This window comes from Oryctolagus cuniculus, chromosome 6 (genome assembly GCF_051225735.1).
Source record: "Oryctolagus cuniculus isolate XC-2025 breed Fujian yellow rabbit chromosome 6, ASM5122573v1, whole genome shotgun sequence".
NCBI classification, from domain to species: Eukaryota; Metazoa; Chordata; class Mammalia; order Lagomorpha; family Leporidae; genus Oryctolagus; species Oryctolagus cuniculus.
In genome coordinates, this window is record NC_142872.1 from 24,170,395 (window position 1) to 24,195,063 (window position 24,669).

The 24,669-nt window shown below is 44.5% G+C and overlaps 1 protein-coding gene across 4 annotated transcripts in view; it reads left to right on the top strand.

Moving 5' to 3' along the window:
* The window catches only part of SEC24A (SEC24 homolog A, COPII component), a 93,598-nt gene that overhangs the window by 24,367 nt on the left and 44,562 nt on the right, over positions 1 to 24,669 (top strand). For all 4 annotated transcript variants that reach the window (XM_070076102.2, XM_002710215.6, XM_051844220.3 and 1 more), the window contains exons 3-9: positions 7,689 to 7,856; positions 13,309 to 13,386; positions 13,934 to 14,094; positions 14,361 to 14,533; positions 16,304 to 16,406; positions 22,292 to 22,418; positions 24,395 to 24,504. In XM_070076102.2, coding sequence (XP_069932203.2) covers positions 7,689 to 7,856; positions 13,309 to 13,386; positions 13,934 to 14,094; positions 14,361 to 14,533; positions 16,304 to 16,406; positions 22,292 to 22,418; positions 24,395 to 24,504 — 920 coding nt within the window. The remainder of the gene's footprint in view (positions 1 to 7,688; positions 7,857 to 13,308; positions 13,387 to 13,933; positions 14,095 to 14,360; positions 14,534 to 16,303; positions 16,407 to 22,291; positions 22,419 to 24,394; positions 24,505 to 24,669) is intronic.

Here is a 24,669-nt window from a genome sequence, read left to right on the forward strand (position 1 = left end):
TCCATCCACTGGTTCACTCCCCAAATGGCTGCAGTGGCTGGAGCTGGGCTGGTCCAAAGGCATGAGCCAGGAGCTTTTTCAGAAATGGAATACCTAAGATTTTAATGGGTCCATATGGAATGCTGGCATCTCAGGTGGCAGCTTTGACTACTGTGACTACTAACCGTTGCTTAGGTTTTTAAATTAAAACAGTATTAATCTGGCTGGCGCCGTGGCTCAATAGACTAATCCTCCGCCTGCAGCGCCGGCACACCAGGTTCTAGTCCCGGTCGGGGCACCGGATTCTTTCCTGGTTGCCCCTCTTCCTGTCCAGCTCTCTGATGTGGCCCGGGAGTACAGTGGAGGATGGCCCAAGTGCTTGGGCCCTGCACCCTTATGGGAGATCGGGAAAAGCACCTGGCTCCTGGCTTCGGATCAGCGTGGTGCGCTGGCCGCAGCGGCCATTGTGGGGGGTGAACCAAAGGCAAAGGAAGACCTTTCTCTCTGTCTCTCTCTCTCTCACTGTCCACTCTGCCTGTCAAAAAAAAAAAAAGTATTAATCTGTATTTTAAGATTTATTTTATTTATTTTGGTAGACAGAGCAACAGAGAGAGAGACAGAGAGAGAGGTCTTCTATCTGTTGATTCACTCCCCAAATGGCCACAGTGGCTTAGGCTAGGCTGGGCTGGGCTGGGCTAGGCTGAAGCCATAAGCCATAAGCCAGGAGCTTCTTCCAGGTGTTCCACGTGGATGTGGGGTCCAAGGATTTGGGCCATGTTCTGTTGCTTTCTCAGGCTCATTAGCAGGGCGGACGTGGAGCAGCTGGGACTCAAACTGGTGTCTGTATGGGATACTAGTGCTGCACGCTGCAGTTTGACCTGCTATGCCACAATGCTGACCCCTGATTGTTTCATTTTTTAAAAAGATTTATTTATTTATTTGAAAGGAATTTAGAGAGAGAGAGAGATCCATAGATCAGGATATTCCATCTGCTTTTTTATTCTCCAAATGGCTGCAATTTCCGAGATGGAGCCAGGCTGAATCCAGGAACCAGAAACTTCACCTTCATCTCCCATGTGATTGTCAGAGGCCCAAGCACTTGAGTCATCTTCCACTGCTTTCCCAGGCCATTAGCAGGGAGCTGGATCGGATGTGGAAAAGCCAGGACTCCAGTCGGCACCTGTATGGGACACCGACGCCAAAGGCAGAGGCCTAACCTATTATGCCACAGCACTAGCCCCCTTCAGTTTTTTTTTAAAAGATTTATTTATTGGGGCCAGCATTGTGGCATAATGGGTAAAGCTGCCGCCTGTGGTGCCGGCATCTCGTATGGATGCCAGTTCGAGATCTAGCTGCTCCGCTTCCGATCCAGCTCTCTGCTATGGCCTGGGAAAGCAATAGAAGATGGCTCCAAAATCCTTAACTTTTTTCTTTTTTTACAAAAGATTTATTTATTTACTTGAAAGAGTTACACAGAGAGAGAAACAGAGGCAGATAGGGAGAGAGGGAGAGAGGTCCTCTGTCTGCTGGTTCACTTCCCAGTTGGCCGGAACATCCAGAGCTGTGCCAATCCAAAGCCAGGAGCCAGGAGCTTCTTCTGGGTTTCCCACTTGGGTACAGGAGCCCAAGGACTTGAGCCATCTTCTACTGCTTTTCCAGGCCATTGCAGAGAGCTGGATAGGAAGAGGAGCAGCCGAGACTTGAACTGGTGCTCGTAGGGGATGCTGGTACTGTAGGTGGTGGCTTTACCTGCTACACCACAGTGCCACCACCCCCACCCCCAATTTTCTTTTTTTTTTTCTTTTTATTTATTTTGTTTTTTATTTTTTTGACAGGCAGAGTGGACAGGGAGAGAGAGAGACAAAGAGAAAGGTCTTCCTTTGCCGTTGGTTCACTCTCCAGTGGCCGCTGCGGCTGGCGCACCGCGCTGATCCGAAGGCAGGAGCCATGTGCTTCGTCCTGGTCTCCCATGGGGTACAGGGCCCAAGGACTTGGCCATCCTCCACTGCACTCCCTGGCCACAGCAGAGAGCTGGCCTGGAACAGGGGCATCCGGGACAGAATCCGGCGCCCCAATAGGGACTAGAACCTGGTGTGCTAGAGCCGCAAGGTGGAGGATTAGCCTATTGAACCGCTGTGCCAGCCGGCAATTTTTTTTTTTTTTTTGACAGGCAGAGTGGACAGAGAGAGAGACAGAGAGAAAGGTCTTCCTTTGCCGTTGGTTCACCCTCCAGTGGCTGCTGTGGCTGGCACGCTGCGGCCGGCGCACCGCGCTGATCCGAAGGCAGGAGCCAGGTGCTTCTCCTGGTCTCCCATGGGGTGCAGGGCCCAAGGACTTGGGCCATCCTCCACTGCACTCCCTGGCCACAGCAGAGAGCTGGCCTGGAAGAGGGGCAACCGGGACAGAATCCGGCACCCCGACCGGGACTAGAACCTGGTGTGCCGGCACTGCAAGGCGGAGGATTAGCCTAGTGAGCCGTGGCGCTGGCCAAACATTTTTTTTAAAAAAGCATTTGTTTATTTATTTGAAAGGCAGAATTACAGAGCAGGAGAGAGAGAGAGTGGCAGAGGAAAAGAGATCTTCATCTGCTGGTCCACTCCCCAAATGGCTGCAATGGCCAGAGCTGGGCTGATCCGAAGCCAGAAGCCAGGAGCTTCTTCCAGGTCTCCCACATGAGTACATGAGCCCAGGTACTTGGGCCATCTTCTGCTGCTTTTCCAAGCACATTAGCAGGGAGTCGGATCAGAAGTGGAACAGGCCGGCGCCGCGGCTCACTAGGCTAATCCTCCGCCTAGCGGCGCCGGCACACCGGGTTCTAGTCCCGGTTGGGGCGCCGGATTCTGCCCCGGTTGCCCCTCTTCCAGGCCAGCTCTCTGCTATGGCCAGGGAGTGCAGTGGAGGATGGCTCAGGTGCTTGGGCCCTGCACCCCATGGGAGACCACGAAAAGCACCTGGTTCCTGGCTCCTGCCATTGGATCAGCGCAGTGCGCCGGCCGCAGCATGCCAGCCGCGGTGGCCATTGGAGGGTGAACCAACGGCAAAGGAAGACCTTTCTCTCTCTGTCTCTCTCTCTCACTGTCCACTCTGCCTGTCCAAAAAAAAAAAAAAAAAAAAAAAAAGTGGAACAGCCATGTCTCAATCCGGCACCTATATGGGATCTGGTGCTGCACGCAGTGGCTTTACCTGTTAGGCCGGCCCCTAAACAATCATTTTTAATTCAGCCTTTTCTTTAAATTATTTTATTTTATTTTTGACAGGCAGAGTTAGACAGTGAGAGAGAGTAATGTCCACTACGGCCAGTGCGCTGTGCCGATCCGAAGCCAGGAGCCAGGTGCTTCCTCCTGGTCTTACCTGTGGGTGCAGGGCCCAAGCACTTAGGCCATCCTCCACTGCCTTCCTGGGCCACAGCAGAGACCTGGACTGGAAGAGGAGCAACCGGGACAGAATCCAGCGCCCTGACTGGGACTAGAACCCGGGGTGCCGGCGCCGCAGGTGGAGGATTAGCCTAGTGAGCCGTGGTGCCGGCCTATTCAGCCTTTTCTAAATTGCTTTCCAGAGGACAGTATTGTTAGTATGTATCCCATGAAAAAGGTGGTTTGTTAGATTAACATGCTTCTTGTAAAAACCATAGGTTATGCTTGGGCATAGCTAATACATGTTGTACAGGCAAGGGCAAGATGGTCAATTCCCAAATGGTTGCAACAGCCAGGACTGGGCCAGGCTGAATCCCCTGGTCTCCCACATGGGTGCAGGGGCCCAAGGACCTGGGCCATCTTCTTCTATTTTCCCAGGAGCATTAACAGGGAGCTGGATCAGAAGTGGAGAAGCTGGTACTCAAACTGTTCCCAGTATGGGATGCCAGCATCACTGATGGCTTCTTAACCCCTATCCTATGACACCAGCCCCTAAATTTTGTGCGTTTTAAAACAATTTATGAATTTCATTTTAAAAAATGAAATTTTTATTCACTTGAAAGAGAGAAAGATTTCCCATCTATTAGTTCATTCTCCAAATGCCTGGGACAGGTGGCTCACGGTGAGCTGTCACTCACTCTTCCCATGGTGTGCATTAGTTGGAAACCGGGGCAGAGGTGAGACTCAACCCCAGGCATTTTAATATGGGATTTGAGTGTTCTAATCAGTGTCTTACATACTGTGCCAAACACCTATCCCTGAATTTTTTTTTCCTGAATTAGCCATTTTTTTTTTTTTATTAAACTTAGTTTATTTTGAAAGAGTTACAGAGAGAGAGAGAAAGCTCTTCCATCTGCTGGTTCACTCCCCAAATGGTCACAATAGCTGGAATTGAGCCGATCTGAAGCCAGGAGCCAGAGCTGCTTCTGGGTCTGCCAAGCAAGTGCAGGGGCCCAAGTGCTTGGACCATCTTTCACTGCTTTCCCAGCTAGAACTTGAGCTGACACCCGGATGTGATGCTGGCACTGCAGGCTAGGGCTTTAACCCACTGAGCCACAGCGCCAGCCCTTAGCCACCTTTTAGCATCCTTACGTTAGTTAGTTTTAGGGATCTGAGAAGGCTGATTGTGAAATGCTAGCTGTTAGTGTTGTAAATAAAAATTATTGCATTTGAAAAATAATCATAAAAAAATATATTTTAGATTTAGAAATATTATTTTAAAAACTGAGAAGTTTCTGTAAGCTAATTTCTATTTTGTTAAACATTAGGTTGTTAGATCTTTGTGGTAAATGTCATACATTCCTGTTCATGCTGAGTTGTTCATGTACTTTGCCCCCTTGATCTTTCTGCTTTCTATATTGCCATAGATCTGTGTAGGTGCTTCTTCAATAAAGGAGTTACCTACCAGTGATCTTTGTCTTAACCTCTGTCAACAAGGTGCTGATTAACGTTGCCAGGAGCTGGAAGATTCAGGAATAATTTTTCTATTTGCCTCTGGAGAATTTAGCAATGTAGAAAATATTTTGATGACTTTTAGTCCTTTAGTTTTATAAAATTACAGGGTTAATTGTTTAATTATTATGAATAACCAAAAGTTTGCAACATACAGCCAGAAACTTGAGGATTTAAATATTTGTTTTCCATTATGTAGTTAAATGAACTGGTATTAATTCTGCACTGTCCAAAAAGCTAAAGGATTAAAAATAACATTATTTGAGTTGAATTTGCATTGCAGAATAATTACTCAAGACTCTGACTCAAGTTCTGGAAATAGTCTAAAAATAGTCTCACCAAACTTCTATATGAAGCAATTCACACAGATGGAATGCCGAGAAAGCTTTATCTTCAAGTGGTTGTGACTTTCACATGCCTTTCCATCTGCTAAGATATTAGCCGAGGAATCTGTAAATAGGAGCTGTCTCTGTCCCTCAAATAAATAGCTAAGTTAACAAAGAGAGAGAAAGAAAAGGGTTGGCTTGAGGCCTGCATCCCGTATCATAGCCCCTGGCTTCTTCACTTAATCTCTTCCCTCCCTGTCTGTTGCAGACCTTTAGGATGGAAAATCTGTCTCTGTCACTGTTTTTTTGCCTTGCAGATAAGTATTTTTAAAATGAAAAAAATAATAATTATAACTAACTTTTAATACCTACTTCATTTACAATTCACATGTCAAAAAAAAGTTTTGGCACTTGATTGAGTTCCAGCTCCTGGTTTAGCCTGACCCAGTCCCTGCCATTGTAGTAGGCCTTTGGAGAGTGCATAGGAACTCTGTCTTCTCTGTCTCCCAAATAAGTAGTATTTTTAAAGTCTTAGAATGAAAAAAATGAAGTATGTGCTTAATTACTGTGTTTTATCTACTTGATAGACTTTGTTTCTTCCCTTTGGCAGTGAGAATATAAAAATACTAATGGTTAACTTGAAAGAAAAATTGGTGAATGTACGTTTATAAACTTTGATAACATGTATAAAAATTACCCTGGAAATAACTATTTGTTCTTATACTAGTTAAAACTTATGGTCGGCCGGCGCCGTGGCTCAATAGGCTAATCCTCCACCTTGCGGCGCCGGCACACCGGGTTCTAGTCCCGGTTGGGGCGCCGGATTCTGTCCCGGTTGCCCCTCTTCCAGGCCAGCTCTCTGCTATGGCCAGGGAGTGCAGTGGAGGATGGCCCAGGTGCTTGGGCCCTGCACCCCATGGGAGACCAGGAAAAGCACCTGGCTCCTGCCATCGGATCAGCGCGATGCGCCGGCCGCAGTGGTCATTGGAGGGTGAACCAAAGGCAAAGGAAGACCTTTCTCTCTGTCTCTCTCTCTCTCACTGTCCACTCTGCCTGTCAAAAAAAAAAAGAATAACTATAATACTTATATTTTTAGAGAACTCTGGGGATTTGGTGCTGTGGTGTAGTAGGCTAATCCTTTGTGCAGTGCGGCATCACATATGGATGCTATTTCGTGTCCTGGCTGCTCCTTTTCCCATCCAGCTCCCTGCTAATGACCTGAGAAAGCAGTAGAAGTGTTTGGGCCCTCGCACCCTTGTGGTAGACCTGGAAGAACTCCAGGCTCTTGGCTTCGGATCTGCCCAGCTCTGGCTGTTGGAGCCATTTCGGGAGTGAAGTAGCAGATGGAAGACCTTTCTCTCTCTCTCCTCCCTGTCTGTAACTTCACCTCTCAAATAAATATACATAAATAAATCAATCTCAAAAAAAAAAAAAAAACAAAAAACAACTGTGAACTTAGGTTGGTATTCATTGAACAGACTATGTTAGTAAACAAAGTTAGGAAAATACTATGAAATTAATAAAATAAAGCTAACATTTATGTTAATTTCTACTGGAACATTTCACTTGACATACTGAACCTCTATAATCAGTTAATGAAAAATTGGTAGATAGAATTGTATCTAGAAGTGATTTGATGCCAATTTTTGTTTATACTGCTTTAATTGGCAGGTGAGAAGTATGGTTAGAGAGAGTTGGAAATGTATAAAGAATGTCTATAGGGGGCCTGGCGCTGTGGTTCACTTGGTGAACCCTGCGGTGCCGGCATCCCATATGGGTGTCGGGTTCTAGTTCCGGTTGCTCCTCTTCCAGTCCAGCTCTCTGCTGTGGCCTGGGAAGGCAGTGGAGGATGGCCCAAGTGCTTGGGCCCCTGCACCCCATGGGAGACCAGGAAAAAGCACCTGGCTCCTGGCTTTGGATGGGCATAGCTACAGCCGTAGCAGCCATTTGGGGGGTGAACCAATGGAAGGAAGACCTTTCTGTCTCTCTCTCACTGTCTAACTCTATCTGTCAAATAAAAAACAAATGCATATAGGGGTGGTGCTGTGGCATAGCGGTTAAACCTTTGCCCACAGTGCTGTCATCTCATGAGTGCTGGTTTGAGTCCCAACTGATCCACTTCTGATCCAGCTCTCTGCTGTGGCCTGGGAAAGCAGTAGAAGATGGCCTAAGTGCTTGGGCCCTTGGACCTGCATGAGAGACCCAGAGGAAGCTCCTGGCTCCTGGCTTTGAATCAGCTCACCTCTGGAAGTTGCAGCCATTTAGGTAGTGAACCAGTGGATGGAAGACTTCTGTCTCTGCCTCTGCCTCTCTAAACTCTGCCTTTCAAATAAATAAATCAGTCATTAAAAAAAATGAATACATACAATTAATATATACAGATTAAAATAATACAGATTAAAAAATTACAAATTTAGACAACATTCTGGTATTTGCTGATGTCTGTAATTAAAATATGTATTTGTCAAAGGCTGTGTTGTATTCCCAAGTGACATGTGAAAAATCAATGTTTTAATAGGTTATGCAGCGCCCTTACCAAATCCACCTCTGCCTACCACTTTTCAACCAGGAGCTCCTTATGTGCCCCCTCCTCCAACTGGAGGCCCTCCTCCAGTACGGGTACCCCAGAAATCATCACAGGGAGCTGTACCGCAGCCTTCGTTTAATTCAGCTGTCAACCAAGAAGGTAAGCAATCAAAACCAAGGTCAAGTGCTGAAGTTTTGACTTGAGGAAGAAAGATGAATATTATATGCATTCTGTGCTATTAGAATAATATTTTTCCAGAAAATCTAGTTTTGGTTAGAATGGGCTTCAGGAATTTAGAATTTAAAGAAATTCCTCTGGAATTTCATTATACCGTGGTAGGCTATGGACTAGCATCTGGAAACTACTGTTCTTGGCTTTTTTGGTTATGGTTTTTGTTGTCCTGCAGATTCATTTATTTTAATAATTTGAATTAAATAAATAAACTTAATTATTTGAGTTGAATCTCCCACCCACTCATTCACCCTCCAAATGCCTTTGGGCAGACCAGGCTAAAAGCCAGGAGCCTGGAGCTCAGTCTGGGTCTCCCACATGGGTGGCAGGGATCCACCTAGTGGAGCATCACTTCCTGCTTCCCAGTAAGCTGGAGTCAGGAGTGGAGACAAGACTTCAGCCCAGGTTCTCTGATACAGGCTGTGGGTGTCCCAAGTAGCAGCTTAACTATACCAAATGCCTGCCTACGTTTATGTATTTATTTTTGAATCATTGTCTTTTGGTAGTGGTACAAGAAAACAATTCCTGCTTCTGGACAAGATGTTAGAACTATTCTATTAAAATATTGACTTCCGCAAGGTAGGGTTGTAGCATAGCTGGATAAGCTGCCACCTGCAATACCTTCATCCCATATGGGCACCGGTTCCAGACCCAGCTGCTCTACTTCTGATCCAGCTCCCTGCTAATACGTCTGGGAAAGCAGTGGTAGATGGCCCAACTACTTGGGCCCCTGCACCCATATGGGAGAACCAGAAGAAGCTCCTGGCTCCTGACTTAGTCCTGGTCCAGCCATGGCCATTGTAGTTATTTGGGGAATAAACCAGTGAATGGAAGATCTCTGTTTCTCCCCCAACTTCTTTGTCTGTGATACAGGCTTTCCAATAAAAAAAAATTAATCTTTTAAAAAAATAATTGACTTTCTCATTGAAGTATTTTGATTGGCATTGTTACTGTAAATATTAACAAATATGAGATGAAATAAAATATACAAGCATTTTGGAGTTTTATATAGAAATGCTTTAAGGTATAACTTTGAAATGTAAATATTTATTCAAATAAGATTTTTTTAAAGGAAGTTTTATTTTGGCAGTTGTTAACAGTGTAAACAGTTGTGGCTGGCGCCACGGCTCAATAGGCTAATCTTCCACCTAGCGGCATCGGCACACTGGGTTCCAGTCCCGGTCGGGGCGCCAGATTCTGTCCCGGTTGCCCCCCTTCCAGGCCAGCTCTCTGCTGTGGCCCAGGAGTACAGTGGAGGATGGCCCAAGTGCTTGGGCCCTGCACCCGCATGGGAGACCAGGAGAAGCATGATGCACCCGGCTGCAGCAGACATTGGGGGGTGAACCAACAGCAAAAGGAAGACATTTCTCTCTGTCTCTCTCTCTCACTGTCCACTCTGCCTGTTTAAAAAAAAAAAAAAATTGTAACAAGATGTAGAAATAGGAAAACAGAGAAGAAGAAGAAGAAGGGAAAATAAAATACCCATACTCTCCTCCTAAATATTGTAGTTTTTGTTTTTCTTAGCCTTTTTAAAATATTATAGATAGTGAAAACAATAGTGTTGACACTAGTTGAAGTAGCAATCAATTTCAGAAGGCATCATCTTACTGAATACCACATCATAGCTTTGAAGGTCAAGCTACAGTAGATATTTAAAATTTTGTCTCACTAAAAAGAATTCCCAGTACACCCAATTTTTTTGTTTGTACTAAAAGTTTCAACTGTGGTTTTCTTTGTTAGTTCATGCCTGAAATCATGTTAGTTTTGAGAATTGGAAATAAGTTACTTACTGTATTGAAACCACAAAACTTAAGACTCAAAGTTACTATGGTTGTCTTGAAGTGCTAGAAGTTGTTGTTGGCCGGCGCCGCGGCTCAATAGGCTAATCCTCCACCTAGCGGTGCCGGCACACCGGGTTCTAGTCCCGGTCGGGGTGCCGGATTCTGTCCCGGTTGCCCCTCTTCCAGGCCAGCTCTCTGCTGTGGCCCAGGAGTGCAGTGGAGGCTGGCCCAATTGCTTGGGCTCTGCATCCCATGGGAGACCAGGAAAAGCACCTGGCTCCTGCCATCGGATCAGTGCAGTGCACTGGCTGCAGCGCACCAGCCGTGGCGGCCACTGGAGGGTGAACCAGTGGCAAAAGGAAGACCTGTCTCTCTGTCTCTCTCTCTCTCACTACCCACTCTGCCTGTCAAAAAAAAAAAAGTTGTTGGTATTGAGTTTAGTTTTCTCTTGTCCCCCATTAGACCTCACAAAATGCAGAGCTACCTGAAAATAAAATTTTAGCTCTTCATAAGGAGATATCTTTGGCATACCTTTCATTCTATAGACTTTTGTTTTTAAAGATTCATTTATTTCAAAGGCAGAGTTACAGTTAGGCAGAGCAGAGAGAGAGAGATCTTCTATCTACTGGTTCACTTCCCAAATGGCCATAACGACCAGGGCTGTGCCAGGCTGTAGTCTGGAGCCGGGAACTTCATCCACGTCTCCCATGTGGCTGGCAGGGACCCAAGCACTTGAAACATTCTCTGCTGCTTTCCCAGGCACATTAACAGGGAATTGGATCACAGTGGAGCTGCCAGGAATTGAACCGGTGTCCATATGGGATTGGGCCACTGCAGACAGCGGTTTAACCTGCAAAGCCACAGTGCTGACTGTATGTTCTGTAGACTGTAAACAGTGTTGTAATTCTGAATCAGCCCTCTGCTCAGGTTTGGCATCCAGGAATTCACCCATCTGTAGAATGAAAAGATTGGGAAAAAGATTTGCAGGTGTAGTGAGTATGTACAGTCTTTTTTTTTTTTCTTGTCATTTCTTAAACCAGGGGTGGGAACCTTTTTTCTGTCAAAGGCAATTAGGCAGGGCCAGCATTATAGTGTAGCCGGTTAATAAGCCAGTTCAAGTTCTAGGTGCTCCACTTCTGATCCAGCTCACTGCTAATGTGCCTGGGAATGATTGGAAGATGGCCCATATGCTTGAGCCCATGCACCCACGTGGGAGACCCAGATGAAGTTCCAGGCTCTTGGCTTCAGCATGACCTAGCTGCCTGCTGCAGCCTTTTGGGGAGTGAAGCAGTGGCTGGAAGATCTCTCGATCTCTCTCTCTCTCTCTCTCTCTGTCTCCCTCTCATTCTGTAACTCTCCCTTTCAAATACATCTTTTTTTTTTTTTTTTTGACAGGCAGAGTGGGTAGTGAGAGAGAGAGAGAAAGGTCTTCCTTTGCCATTGGTTCACCCTCCAGTGGCCGCCACGGCTGGTGCGCTGCGGCCAGCGCACCGCACTGATCTGTAGGCAGGAGCCAGGTGCTTCTGGTCTCCCATGGGGTACAGGGCCCAAGCACTTGGGCCATCCTCCACTGCACTCCCTGGCCATAGCAGAGAGCTGGCCTGGAAGAGGGGCAACCGGGACAGAATCCGGTGCCCTGACCGGGACTAGAACCCGGTGTGCCGGCGCTGCAGGCGGAGGATTAGCCTATTGAGCCATGGCGCCGGCCTCAAATACATCTTACACACACACACACAAAGGCCTTTTGGATATTTATAGCTTGATTCACATGCCATTCAGAATTAGCAACTTAAAAATTACCCTGCTTTAAGTTTGTTTTTTTTTTTTTTTTTTTTTTTTTTGACAGGCAGAGTGGACAGTGAGAGAGAGAGACAGAGAGAAAGGTCTTTCTTTGCCTTTGGTTCACCCTCCAATGGCCGCCGCAGCCGGCGCGCTGCGGCCGTTGCACCACGCCGATCCGGTGGCAGGAGCCAGGAGCCAGGTGCTTTTTCCTGGTCTCCCATGGGGTGCAGGGCCCAAGCACCTGGGCCATCCTCCACTACACTCCCTGGCCACAGCCTGGAAGAGGGGCAACCGGGACAGAATCCGGCACCCTGACCGGGACTAGAACCCGGTGTGCCGGCGCCGCTAGGCGGAGGATTAGCCTAGTGAGCCGCGGCGCCGGCCAGCTTTAAGTTTTATTGAATTTTGAGTTCCACCTGCTGTTGTTTTGGCAGGGTCAGGCCAAATGATTTTACAGGCCTTGTTTGTCACTGTTGGCCAGATGTCTCCCAACCCTGCCCTAAACAATAAAGTAAAGTAACTGTTTACATTGTATTAAGTGTTTAAAGGATTCTAGGGTTATTTAAAGTATACGGGGCAGGGGCAGGTGCTGTGGCTTAGCTGGTAAAAGCTGCTGCCTGCAGTGCTGGCATCCCATGTCAACGCCAGTTCAAATCCCAGCTGCTGCACTTCTGATCCAGCTCTGTGGTGTATTCTGGGATAGCAGTAGAAGATGGCCCAAGTGGCCATCTGGGGAGTGAACCAGCAGATAGAAGATCTCTTTCTCTCTCTGCCTCTGCCTCTCTGTAACTCTGCCTTTCAAATAAATAATTAAAAAAATAAAGTATACAGGAGCTTGTACATAGGTTATGCCATTTTATATGAGGGTCTGGTACCTCTGCAGGTTTTGGTATGGGGATTCTGAGACCAGCCCTCCTTGGATATTGATGGATCACTGTGTATGTTATATCACCTTCAAATTAATTTTGGGTTCCCCTCTGTTAGATATTTGAAAATGAGGTCTTTCATCCTCATTATTTTGCTTTCCTATCTTTAAGTTATTGGTTTTTGATTGATTTTGGTGTATATGAATTATACCTAAGAACTTTTCAATACACGTCTCATAATTGCCAAGATCTTTCAGATAATATATAATTTTATAAGCCTCCACAAAAGACCATCTTGCTAAGAAGCTCTCTTGCTTAGGTTTCTAGAAGTCTTGCTGTTTGTGTCTTTGTTTTCACTATTAGAGTGAAAGAAGACTGCTTCCAAAGACTTGTGTTTACTTCCTTTACTTCCTGCTAAGTTGCATCCAAGTTATGTGAGACTTTCATAAATTTAAAAACTTGACATTTGACACTTGACATTTTTGGTAGGTTGTGGTTTAAACTCTTTGCTGTGTGGGAAGTTGTCTCACAATTTCAGTATTAATTCAAATCTTATAGAAATTGTGATAATCACTTTTTTTTTATAGAAGATTTATATATTTATTTGAAAGTCAGAGTTACACAGAGAGAGGAGAGGCAGAGAGAGAGGTCTTTTGTCCGATGGTTCACTCCCCAGATGGCCGCAGTGGCCGCAGCTATGCCGATCCGAAGCCAGGAGCAGGAGCTTCCTCCGGGTCTCCCACGCGGGTGCAGGGGTCCAAGGACTTGGCCCATCTTCCACTGCTTTCCCAGGCCATAGCAGAGAACTGGATTGGAAGTAGAGCAGCTGGGACTAGAACCGGCGCCCATATGGAATGCTGGTGCTTCAGGCCAGGGTGTTAACCCACTGTGCCACAATGCTGGCCCCGTGATAATCATTCTAATTTAAATCTTGTTAATGAACTTTCTTAGGTATTACATCAGATACTAATAATGGAGCAACGATGGTCCACAGTAATTATGATGAAATCGAGGGAGGTGGCTTCTTGGGTGAGATGCTATGAAAGTTTTTAATAATTTACTTTTTTGTTATGTAAGTTGTATGTGTTCATTATAAGAATCTGCTCATTATAGAAAACCTAAGAAGAAAACTTCATAATCGTGTTATTATATAGCTATCCTTACTGTTAAAATTCTTGATCTTTGCATTTGAATCTTTTGCTAGTTTTTTCCTTCAGAATTGGGGTTATGGGCTTTATTATTATCTTTATGTTATGATTATAGAATATGCTTAGGAATTAGAAATATGTAAATGTATTAGAGTTCTTAAAATTTTAGCCTGAGTACAAAATTTATTACATGATGTGAAAATAAATCAACTGTAGCAAACTTTTTTTTATTTTTCTAGCTGTAGTCTGCATTAATTGGATTTTAATTGTTGGTAATACTTTATTACCATTGTTTGTCCTTTGTAAAATTGGCAAATGAAAATATTAAATTATTTTGGAGTTATAATTCCTGTAATTTAATAGAGCTATGTAATGATTTAAAGTATTGTGGAGTATAAAATAGAACTTAAAAGTTACCTTGTTTCTAGCAACACCACAGATTACAAATAAAAATCCCAAAATGAGCCGAAGTGTTGGATATTCATATCCCTCCTTACCACCTGGTTATCAGAACACAACGCCGCCCAATGCAACTGGAATCCCATCTTCTTCCTTGAATTACCCAAGTGGGCCGCAGGCCTTTACTCAGGTTAGCTTTTTGGGTTTTCTTTTGAACCTAATTTTCTACTTGTAAAAAAAAAAAAAACCTGTATGCTCATTAGAAAGTTTTAGGAAATTATGTTAAAATATTTTTACAATCAGAACAGTAATGCCTATTTCATAAAGCCTTTTTCGTCATGCATTTCTTCAGAATCAAGAGTTCGTCCAGGTAATCTATTCTTTGGTTATTTAGAGAGGAGTTGGCAAAGTCCCTACACACTTAAAAGGTTACTGACTTTCAAATTGTGTATCTAGGCTCCCTTAGGTGCTAATCATTTAACTGCAAGCATGAGTGGATTAAGTCTGCATCCAGAGGGTCTAAGAGTTGTCAATCTTCTTCAAGAAAGGAACATGCTTCCCCCAACACCTTTGCGGCCTCCGGTTCCGAATTTGCATGAAGACATCCAGAAACTCAACTGTAGCCCAGAGTAAGATTTCAAATAGCTCTTGTTACTGAATGTGATGTTATACGTGTTCTAGAAGTTTTCTAATTTTTTTTCCCCTGTTGGAGCTACAGGTGTAGTGAGTAAGCCATATGTGTATGTTAATTTATGAAAACCATTTTGAATGCAGAAGATAGAACTCCGTTATTAGCTTACTTGAGATTGGACACGTTCTAAGTTAAAAAATAATGTTGTTGGGGCCGGGGCTGTTTTGCAGCCTTGAGCTGCCTCCAGTGATATCAGCATCCCATTTTGGCGCCAGTTTAAGTCCCAGCTGCTCCACTTCTGATCCAACTCTGTTGGTGGGCCTGGGAAAGCAGCAGAAGATGACCCTGGTCCTTGGACCCCCTGCTACCTATTTGGGAGACCTGGTTAAGACTCCTGGCTCCTGGCTTTGGCCTGGCCCAAATTGTGGCCACTTGGGGAGTAAATCAGCGAATGGAAGATCTCTCTCCATCCCTCTCCCTCTTTCCCTTTCTCTGTTCCTCTCCTTCTCCCTCTCTACCTCTCAAACTCTGCTTTTTAAACAAAATAGATAGATCTTAGCAAAAAAAGAAATGGTGTTGCAACTCCTGAACTGGTTGTTGCTTTTAGGAGTTCTAATGCAGTTATGATATTCATGATCATTGTGGTAGCCACATTGGTTCTTCAGAATCCAAAGTGCAGATGTGGTCATTTAGCCCAGCGGCTAAGATACTCAAGTCCCATAGTGGAGTACCTTGACTGGGTTCCTGGCTCTAGCTGATGACTGAAACTTCCTACCAATGCAGAACCTGGGAGTCAGTAGTGAGGGCTCAAGTATTTGAGTTCCTTCTACACACATGAGAGATCTGGATCCAATTCCTGGCCCAGCCCTCTAGATGTTGTGGGCATCTGGGGGAGCTAACCACTGGGTGGGAGCGTGCTCTCTGTCTGTCTGCCTCTTGGTTTTTCTCTGCCTCTCAGATACATAAATAAGTTTTTAAAAATTAAAAATACAAGGATTTGGTTCTATACTTATTATTTTGTTTTCATTTTAAATTGATTTTATAACAAATTTAATAGTCCTTTCTTGCTAAAAGTTTGCATTTTTTTTTTTTTTTTTTGACAGGCAGAGTGGACAGTGAGAGCGAGTGACAGAGAGAAAGGTTTTCCTTTGCCGTTGGTTCACCCTCCAATGGCTGCCGCAGCCGGCGCACCGCACTGATCCGAAGGCAGGAGCCAGGTGCTTCTCCTGGTCTCCCATGGGGTGCAAGGCCCAAGCACTTGGGCCATCCTCCACTGCACTCCCTGGCCATAGCAGAGAGCTGGCCTGGAAGAGGGGCAACAGGGACAGAATCCGGTGCCTCAACCGGGACTAGAACCCAGTGTGCCGGCGCCACAGGCAGAGGATTAGCCTGTTGAGCCATGGCGCTGGCCGGATTTTATTATTTTTAATGTGTGTTCAAAATCTTCAGCAAAACTGAACTTTTAAATAATAAGCTTTGCATTTGCAAATTGAGTCACCAACTCTAGATCTATATAAAGAAAACAAGTCATTTCATAGTATAGACTGTCTTACAAGCCTAGAGGAGACTGAATTTCTTCATGAGCATAATATGCAAGTAAATATCTACTCACTGTTTAAAAATGTAGTGTGATGAAATTTGAGAGAGTCTGTTAAAATATTTCATTTGTAATCTGATCAAATATTAAAATGTGTGTCTTTTACATCACTTTTTTTTGTCCAAAAATAATCTTAGTAGCAACCAACATGTGTGTTTTGCTTTGATGCAGGTTGTTCCGATGCACGCTGACAAGCATCCCTCAGACGCAGGCCTTACTGAATAAAGCCAAACTTCCTCTGGGGCTGCTGCTTCACCCTTTCAAGGACCTAGTGGTAGGTTTCTGTTGTGACAGTAAACCTCTCATGGCGAATTATCGTCGTGGTGAAAATGCAGAATTTGTTTGAGCAATCTTCAGGTTTCTTTATTGGTAGTTCAGGCAAAATTTTATTACCAAACACTTTCAAAATGAGATCAAATAATTATATTGTTGAAAATCTAATAATTACCGAATAGAATAGAGATACTAAAAGATACTAGGTAAATGAACTAGGTAAATGAATACTAGGTAAATGATGCTAGGTAAATTTACTAGGTAAATGAACCATACTTTTTTTTTTTTAAGATTTATTTATTTGAAAGACAGAGTTACAGAGAGGCAAAGGCAGAGAGAGAGAAAGAAAGAAGTCTTCCATCCACTGGTTCTCTCCCCAGATTGCCAAAATAGCTGGAGCTTTAACGATCTGAAGCCAGGAGCCAGGAGCTTCTCCTGGGTCTCCCACGTGGGTACAGGGGCTCAAGGACTTGGGCCATCTTCTGCTGCTTTCCCAGACCATAGCAGAGAGCTGGATCGGAAGTGAAGTAGCTGGGCAGGCGCCGTGGCTCAATAGGCTAATCCTCCGCCTAGTGGCGCTGGCTCACCGGGTTCTAGTCCCGGTCGGAGCGCTGGATTCTGTCCCGGTTGCCCCTCTTCCAGGCCAGCTCTCTGCTGTGGCCAGGGAGTGCAGTGGAGGATGGCCCAAGTGCTTGGGCCCTGCACCCCATGGGAGACCAGGAGAAGCACCTGGCTCCTGCCATCGGATCAGCGCGGCGGCCCTTGGAGGGTGAACCAACGGCAAAAGGAAGACCTTTCTCTGTGTCTCTCTCTCTCACTATCCACTCTGCCTGTCAAAAAAAAAAAAAAAAAAAAAAAAGTGAAGTAGCCAGTCCCACCATACTGTGTGTTTTTTTGTTTTTCTTTTTTTAAGATTTATTCATTTATTTGAAAGTCAGAGTTACGCAGAGAGAGAGAGAGAGAGAGAGGTCCTCCATCCAATGGTTCACTCCCCAAATGGTCACAATGGCCTGGGCTGTGCCAATCCGAAGCCAGGAGCCAGGAGCTTCTTCTGGGTCTCCCATGTGGGTGCAGGGGCCCAAGGACTTGGGCCATCTTCTGCTGCTTTCCCGGGCCATAGCAGAGAGCTGGACAGGAAGTGGAGCAGCCAGGTCATGAACCGGCACCCATATGGGATGCTGGTGCTTCAGGCCAGGACATTAACCCACTGTGCCAAAGTGCTGGCCCCAAACTGTTTTAACAATTTGTAATTTATTTACCCTTTTCTGCCATTCTTGGAGTAAAGTTTGTTGCTTTAAGAAGTTGTTTCAGAGTTTAAAAAGAAGCTGATCTGCCTTGCCCCAAGGCTCTGGAGCCTTGACACACAGTCTCCTCCTCTTCCAAGGATCAGTGGGTGGGTGAGGTGACTTTCCCACAACAAATCTTTTTGGTGATAGGATTTTATTGCCTTTACTGATATTTTGCATAGAGACTTTGGAAATTTTAATAAGTTGGATAAACTTTAAATCAGAATATAATTGCAAAGTTTGATTGAATTTTTAAGATTTAGTTATTTGAGGGGCTGGTGTTGTGCCATAGTGGATAAGGCGGCCATCTGCAGTGCTGGCATCCTATATGGGTGCAGGTTCGAGTCCCGGCTGCTCCATTTCCAGTCCAGCTCTCTGCTATGGCCTGGGAAAGCAGTGGAAGTTGGCCTGAGTGCTTGAATCCCTGTACTCACGTGGGAGACCCGAAAGAAACTCCTGGCTCCTGACTTCAGATCAGCACAGCTCCGGCCATTGCAGCCATCTGGGGAGTGAACCAATGGATGGAAGATCTTTCTCTGCCTCTGCCTCTGCCTCTGCCTCTCTGTAACTCTGCCTTTCAAATAAGTCAATGTGCCGGCCTGCGGCACAATGAACTGGGTCTTCCTGAAACAGAGTGGGAATGCGGGGACAAGGACGCAAAGAATGGAGCCAAGACAAGTCCTGATCAAGGCTCATTTATTGAATAAATCCAGTAGTATTTAAACATGACCAGTTGTTTACAAGAAGGAGCACAAAAGATTTACATATCAAAAAGGCTCTTAAGGTTACAAAGAGTTCCCAATAATGTTCTTAATTATTGATTACAAGGGTACAATAAAACACTTAGGTGATAAATGCAGGTTTCAGGAGTGACTGATTATCTGTATCATCTCTTGTGAAAGGTTTAGGTTCTTCCTGCCTCTTCCCGAAATCTCCCTAGCCCAATTGTCTGTGCCCGGGAAGTCTCCATTCATATGTTTAAGTGTAAACAAAGGGAGTGACTACCTGTGGCTGCCCACAAGTCAATAAAATTTTTTTAAAAGATTGAGTTATTTGAAAAGTAGAGTTGGGGCTGGTGCCGTGGCTCACTAGGCTAAATTCTCTGCCTGCAGCGCCAGCATCCCATATGGGCGCCGGGTTCTACTCCCGGTTGCTCCTCTTCCAGTCCAGTTCTCTGCTGTGGCCCGGGAGTGCAGTGGAGGATGGCCCAAGTGCTTGGGCCCTGCACCCGAATGGGAGACCAGGAGGAAGACCTTTCTCTCTGTCTCTCTCTCACTGTCTAACTCTGCCTGTCAAAAAATAAATAAAAAATAATAAAATAAATGAATAAAACATAAAAAATAAATAAAAACACAAATAGTGTAAAAAAAGAAAAGAAAAGTAGAGTTACAGAGAGAGCAAGAGACATAGAGATCTTTTTTTTTTTTTTTTTAAACAGGCAGAGTAGACAGTGAGAGAGAGAAACAGAGAGAAAGGTCTTCCTTTTCTGTTGGTTCACCCTCCAATGGCCGCCGCGGCCTGCACGCTGTGGCCCGCGCACTGCGCTGATCCCATGGCAGGAGCCAGGAACCAGGTGCTTTTCCTGGTCTCCCATGGGGTGCAGGGCCCAAGCACTTGGGCCATCCTCCACTGCACTCCCTGGTCACAGCAGAGAGCTGGCCTGGAAGAGGGGCAACCGGGACAGAATCCAGCGCCCCGACAGGGACTATAACCCGGTGTGCCGGCGCCGCAAGGCGGAGGATTAGCCTAGTGAGCCGCGGCGCCGGCCTAGAGAGAGATCTTTCTTTCACCTGCTGGTTCACTCTCCAAATGACCACAGTGGCCAGGTCTGGCCCAGGCTGAAGCCAGGCGTCAGGAACTCCACCTGGGTCTCCCACGTTGGAGGTAGGTTGGGACATCTTCTGCTGTTTTCCTGGGTGCTTTAACAGGCAGCCCAGATTCAAATCAGCTGTCATATTGGGTGCTAGAGTCACACGCAGCAGCTTAACCCACCGTGCCACAATGTTGGCCCTGATTTTTAAATATCATTTAACTGGGGCCAGCACTTTAGTGCAGTGAGTTAAAGCCCCTATCTGCAGCTCTAGCATCCCATATGGGCACTGGTTCGGAGTCCCAGCTGCTGCCTGATCCAGCTCTCTGCTAATGGCGCCTGGGGAAGCAGTAGAAGATGGCCCAAGTCCTTGGGCCCCTGTACCCACATGGGAAACCCAGAGAAGCTCCTGGCTCCCGGCTTTGGATCGGCTCAGCTCCAGCCATTACGGCCATGTGGGGAGTGAACCAGCGGATGGAAGACCTCTCTCTCTGTCTCTACCTCTCTCTGTAACTCTTCCAAATAAACAAAAGAAATCTTAAAGAATAAGTAAATAAATAATAAAAAATAATCTATCAGTTCTAAGAATTAAGTATGACTCTTAATGTACTAATGGGAAACTTTGTAATACTTCACCAGATGTTTGCATTAGATGGTTATTCTTGTTTTCTTTCTGAAAACATTTTTTCGTTTATTTGAAAGGCAGAAAGAGACAGACAGAGATCTTCTGTCTGCTGGTTTACTCCCTACATGCCCACAATAGCTAGTATTGGACCAGACTGAAACCCTGTGCCTGAGCCCAAGTCATTGTCTCCCACATGGATGGTGGGGACTCAAGTAGTTGAACCATTACTTGCTGCCTTCTACAATGTATTCTGGCAAGAAGCTGGAATCAGATACATAGCCAGAAATGAATCCCAGGTGCTCTGATATGGGATGGCAGTGTGTCCCAAGCAGCAATTCTATCTTATTTTATTTATTTAATTTAATTAATTTATTTTGTTTTATTTAATTATTTTTTATTTATTTTATTTTATTTTATTTTAGAGTTACGGAGAGAGGTAGAGACAGAGAGAGGTCTTCCATTCTGCTGGTTCACTCCTCAAATGACCACAACAGCCAGAGCTGAGCTGACCCATAGTCAGGAGGCTGGAGCTCTTCTGGTTCTCCCATGCAGGTGCAGGGGCTCAAGGACTTGGGCCATCTTCTACTGCTTTCCAGGGCCATAGCAGAGAGCTGGATCAGAAGAGGAGCAGTCGGGACTCAAACCTGCGCCTATATGGGATGCTGGTGCTACAGGCTGCACCACAGTGTGGCCCCACAATTCTTTTTTTTTTTTTTTTTTTTTAAACATTTACTTATTTGAAAGGCAGAGAGACAGAGAGAGAGAAATTGACATTGATTGGGATAGATCATCTATCCTCTGCATGACCACAAGAGCCAAGGCTGGGGTTGACCAATACTTCTTTTTTTTTTTTTTTTTTACGATTTATTTATTTATTTGAAAGTTAGAATTTCAGAGAGAAAGGGACAGAGAGAGAGAAAGATTGGCCATGGCCTTGAACTCTATCCAGGTCTCCTTCATGGTGGACAGGAACTCAAGTATTTGATCCATCAACCACTGCTTCCCAAGTGCATTGGCAGGCAGCTGGATTGGAAGTGGAGCAGCCAGGACACTACCTGGTGCTCTGATATGGGATGTGGGCATCACAGTTGGTAACTTAACTTGCTGTGTGACAACATCTGCCCCATCACAGGCATCTTAACCACTGCACTCTGCACCTGCCCTAATTCTGTTTCCTTTCCTATCCATCCTAACAATACAAGTTTCCTTTTTCTGTTCCCTTTATACTTATTTTTGCTTGTGTGATATGTATTTTGAAAAAAAATTTTTAAAAAGTTTCAAGTTTATTTATTTTTAAAGTATATTTATATTCAAGGCAGAGAGAAAAGGACACAGACAACAGGTAGAGATCTTCTGTCTGCTGGTTCAGCACTGGGCCAGGCCAAAACCAGGAGCCCAGAACTCAATCCAGGTTTACCATGTAGGTGTAGGAGGCCAAATTACTGCTGTCTCCCATAGTGCATTCATAGGAAGCTGGGATCGGAAGAGTAGCTGGGTCTGACTGTGGAATGTAGATATCTTAACCACCTACCCTGTAGTGTCAGTTTTGTATTTTGGTGTTGCGGTGTAAGTGTTAAAAATGCTTTTTTTTTCCTTTTTTTTTTTAAAAAGATTTTATTTATTTGAGAGGTAGAGCTACAGACAGAGATGGGGAGAGACAGAGAGAAATGTCTTCCATCTGCTGGTTCACTCCCCACATGGCCGCAATGGCTGGAGCTGAGCTGATCTAAAACCAGGAGCCGGGAGCCTTTTCTGGGTTTCCCACATGGCTGCAGAGGCCCAAGCATGTGGGCTATCCTCCACTGCTTTCCCAGGCCATAAGCAGAAAGCTGCATTGGAAGAGGAATAGCCGGGATACAAACTGGTGCCCAAATAGGATTCTGGCACTGCGAGTGGCAGCTTTACCTGCTATGCCGTGGTGCCAGCCCCAAAAAATACTTTTTAAAAACAGGAATATTTTAATGAAAATGGTCCTGCAGAAAAACATCCGTTTAAAATCCGTATGTTTCAGATACACAGTTCCTTTGGTGTCGTGTTTTGGACACGCCTTTTACTTTAGTTTTTTTTTCCTAAAATTATGTCAGTAATCATTTAGAAGGGATGGATTAATGTTGTCCTGTCAGCATGATGATCATTTCATTGAAAAATTTGATTTGTTTTGCCAGCAATTGCCTGTGGTTACCTCCAGTACAATTGTGAGATGCCGTTCATGCCGGACGTACATCAACCCCTTCGTCAGCTTTCTTGATCACAGGAGATGGAAGTGTAATTTATGTTACCGCGTCAATGATGGTATGCTTTTCTCAAACATTCATTAATTCCTACTTCCATATTATGGATATTGGATAACACAAAGATGATGTTAAAAAAAAAAAGGAAAAACCAAAAACTAACCTTCTTATTTACCTATAACCAATCCTTTCAGAGGAAACTACTGTTAACTTTTTTCTATGGATTTGTGTGTGTAAACACAGTTATATTCTTTTACTTTTTTGACAGGCAGAGTGGACAGTGAGACAGAGAGAAAGGTCTTCCTTTTGCCGTTGGTTCACCCTCCAATGGCTGCCATGGCAGGCGCGCTGCGGCCAGCGCACCGCGCTGATCCGATGGCAGGAGCCAGGTGCTTCTCCTGGTCTCCCCTGGGGTGCAGGTCCCAAGCACTTGGGCCATCCTCCACTGCACTCCCGGCACAGTTATATTCTTTATAAGGAAAAAAAGTGATGTTAGGTTGAAACTGCATTTTTGCATTTATTATATTGGTTTATAATAAATTATATTTCATAGTATCATTTAAGACAGTAATTTAAGTAATATTTTTATTTGGAGATTGTTCTGTGCCTTTTCTCTAGAATAAAGGAAAGTCAGTCCACAGAATAGCTGCTTAGTTTATTCACTGCTGGGAAAGGGAGGTGAGCATTGCTGGAAGGCTAGCTGCGTGTAGTTCTTTCAGTGATTGAGAAGGAAATCTGCTCAGTAAGTGTTTCACAGCTTACACATGTATGTGAGGAATATGATTTAATGAACAATACTCTGATAGCATCAGAGAAGGAAAGGGGCATGTCAATATCCACATTAAAAATTAGATGACTGATAAGGAAGGAGATTTCATCAACAGTTGGGAAACAGACATTACAAATTTTTATGAACATTTATTTATTTGAAAGATAGTCATGGAGAGAGATAGAGACAGAGAGGGGTCTTTGCATCTGCTGATTCACTCCCCAAATGGCCAGAGCTGAGCTGTTCTTAAGCCAGAAGCCAGGAGCTTCTTCTGGGTCTCTTGTGTGGATGCAGAGGTTCAAGGACTTGAGCCATCCTCTGCCGCTTGCCTAGGTACATTAACAGGGAGCTGGATGGGAAGCGGAACAGCCAGGACTTGAGCCAGTGACCATATGGGATGTTGGCACTGCAGGCCAGGGCTTTAACCCACTGTGCCACAGTGCTGGCCCCTGTTGTGTTTTTTAAGGGTATAGGAGGTTGAAGCTAGGATAAGAATGTTCTTGTACTCTCATAATTGAGGATATGTGTATATAGTATTTAGTAATTCTTTGAAGTCTTGTGTGTATGTGCTTCAACATAAGAAATGGAATTGTATTAAGGTGTTTCTGTATGTAGACCAGCCCATTTCGTGAATTACAGTTTACCTTTAAGGGTGCATAGGGATTTGAGTGAGTTTCTAAATGGTAACTGGGAAACAGTTCTGGTAATAATTTAGCAAATACTCAACACTAGTTGAGCACTAGTACATTGTATATGGTGGGCAACTATCTGGTAATAATTTAGCAAATACTCCTTGAGCACTAGTACATTGTATATGGTGGGCAACTAATGTTCCATAAAGGTCTCATCAGTGTGTCACTAAGCCGTTAATGTTTCATAGCTTTCAAGAGCCAGCCAGATTCTGTACATTTAATATGTCAAATGTTAATATCCTTGCATAAATGTGAAATATAGTAATATACTTGGCATTTAAAGAGTTATTAATCATCTTTTCAAGATATTTTAGGGAATATAGCTCTAATAAGAATTAATACAGTGAGAGTATCTTAGATGTATTAACAAGATATATCCAGTACTGTTTAATATGTGAGAAATGTGAATAGAAATTCAAGGAAAAAGTAAATTTATCCCTTAATATTTAGCCTGTACTGAATTATTTGTGAACCCCTAAATTAAGAAAATGGCGAAATACAAGGTATATTATATCCTTTCATTTTTATTAATATCTGTCTATATATATATACACATATATTGTTGACTTTGTGTAGTTCCTGAAGAATTCATGTACAACCCTTTGACCAGAGTCTATGGAGAACCTCATAGAAGACCTGAAGTTCAGAATGCTACTATTGAGTTTATGGCTCCTTCAGAATACATGGTAAGCCTGCGTGTTTGCATACTGACTCATGTCACGGTCATTGGCTTAAGTTAAACAGTTTACCATCCTGTAATGGACTTTGATGCTTTGAGGTTTATAAAATTGTAGTGCTTGTTCATTAGAAAAGTAGTTCGTTAGGCTCTATGGGTATGTACGAAAAGTAAA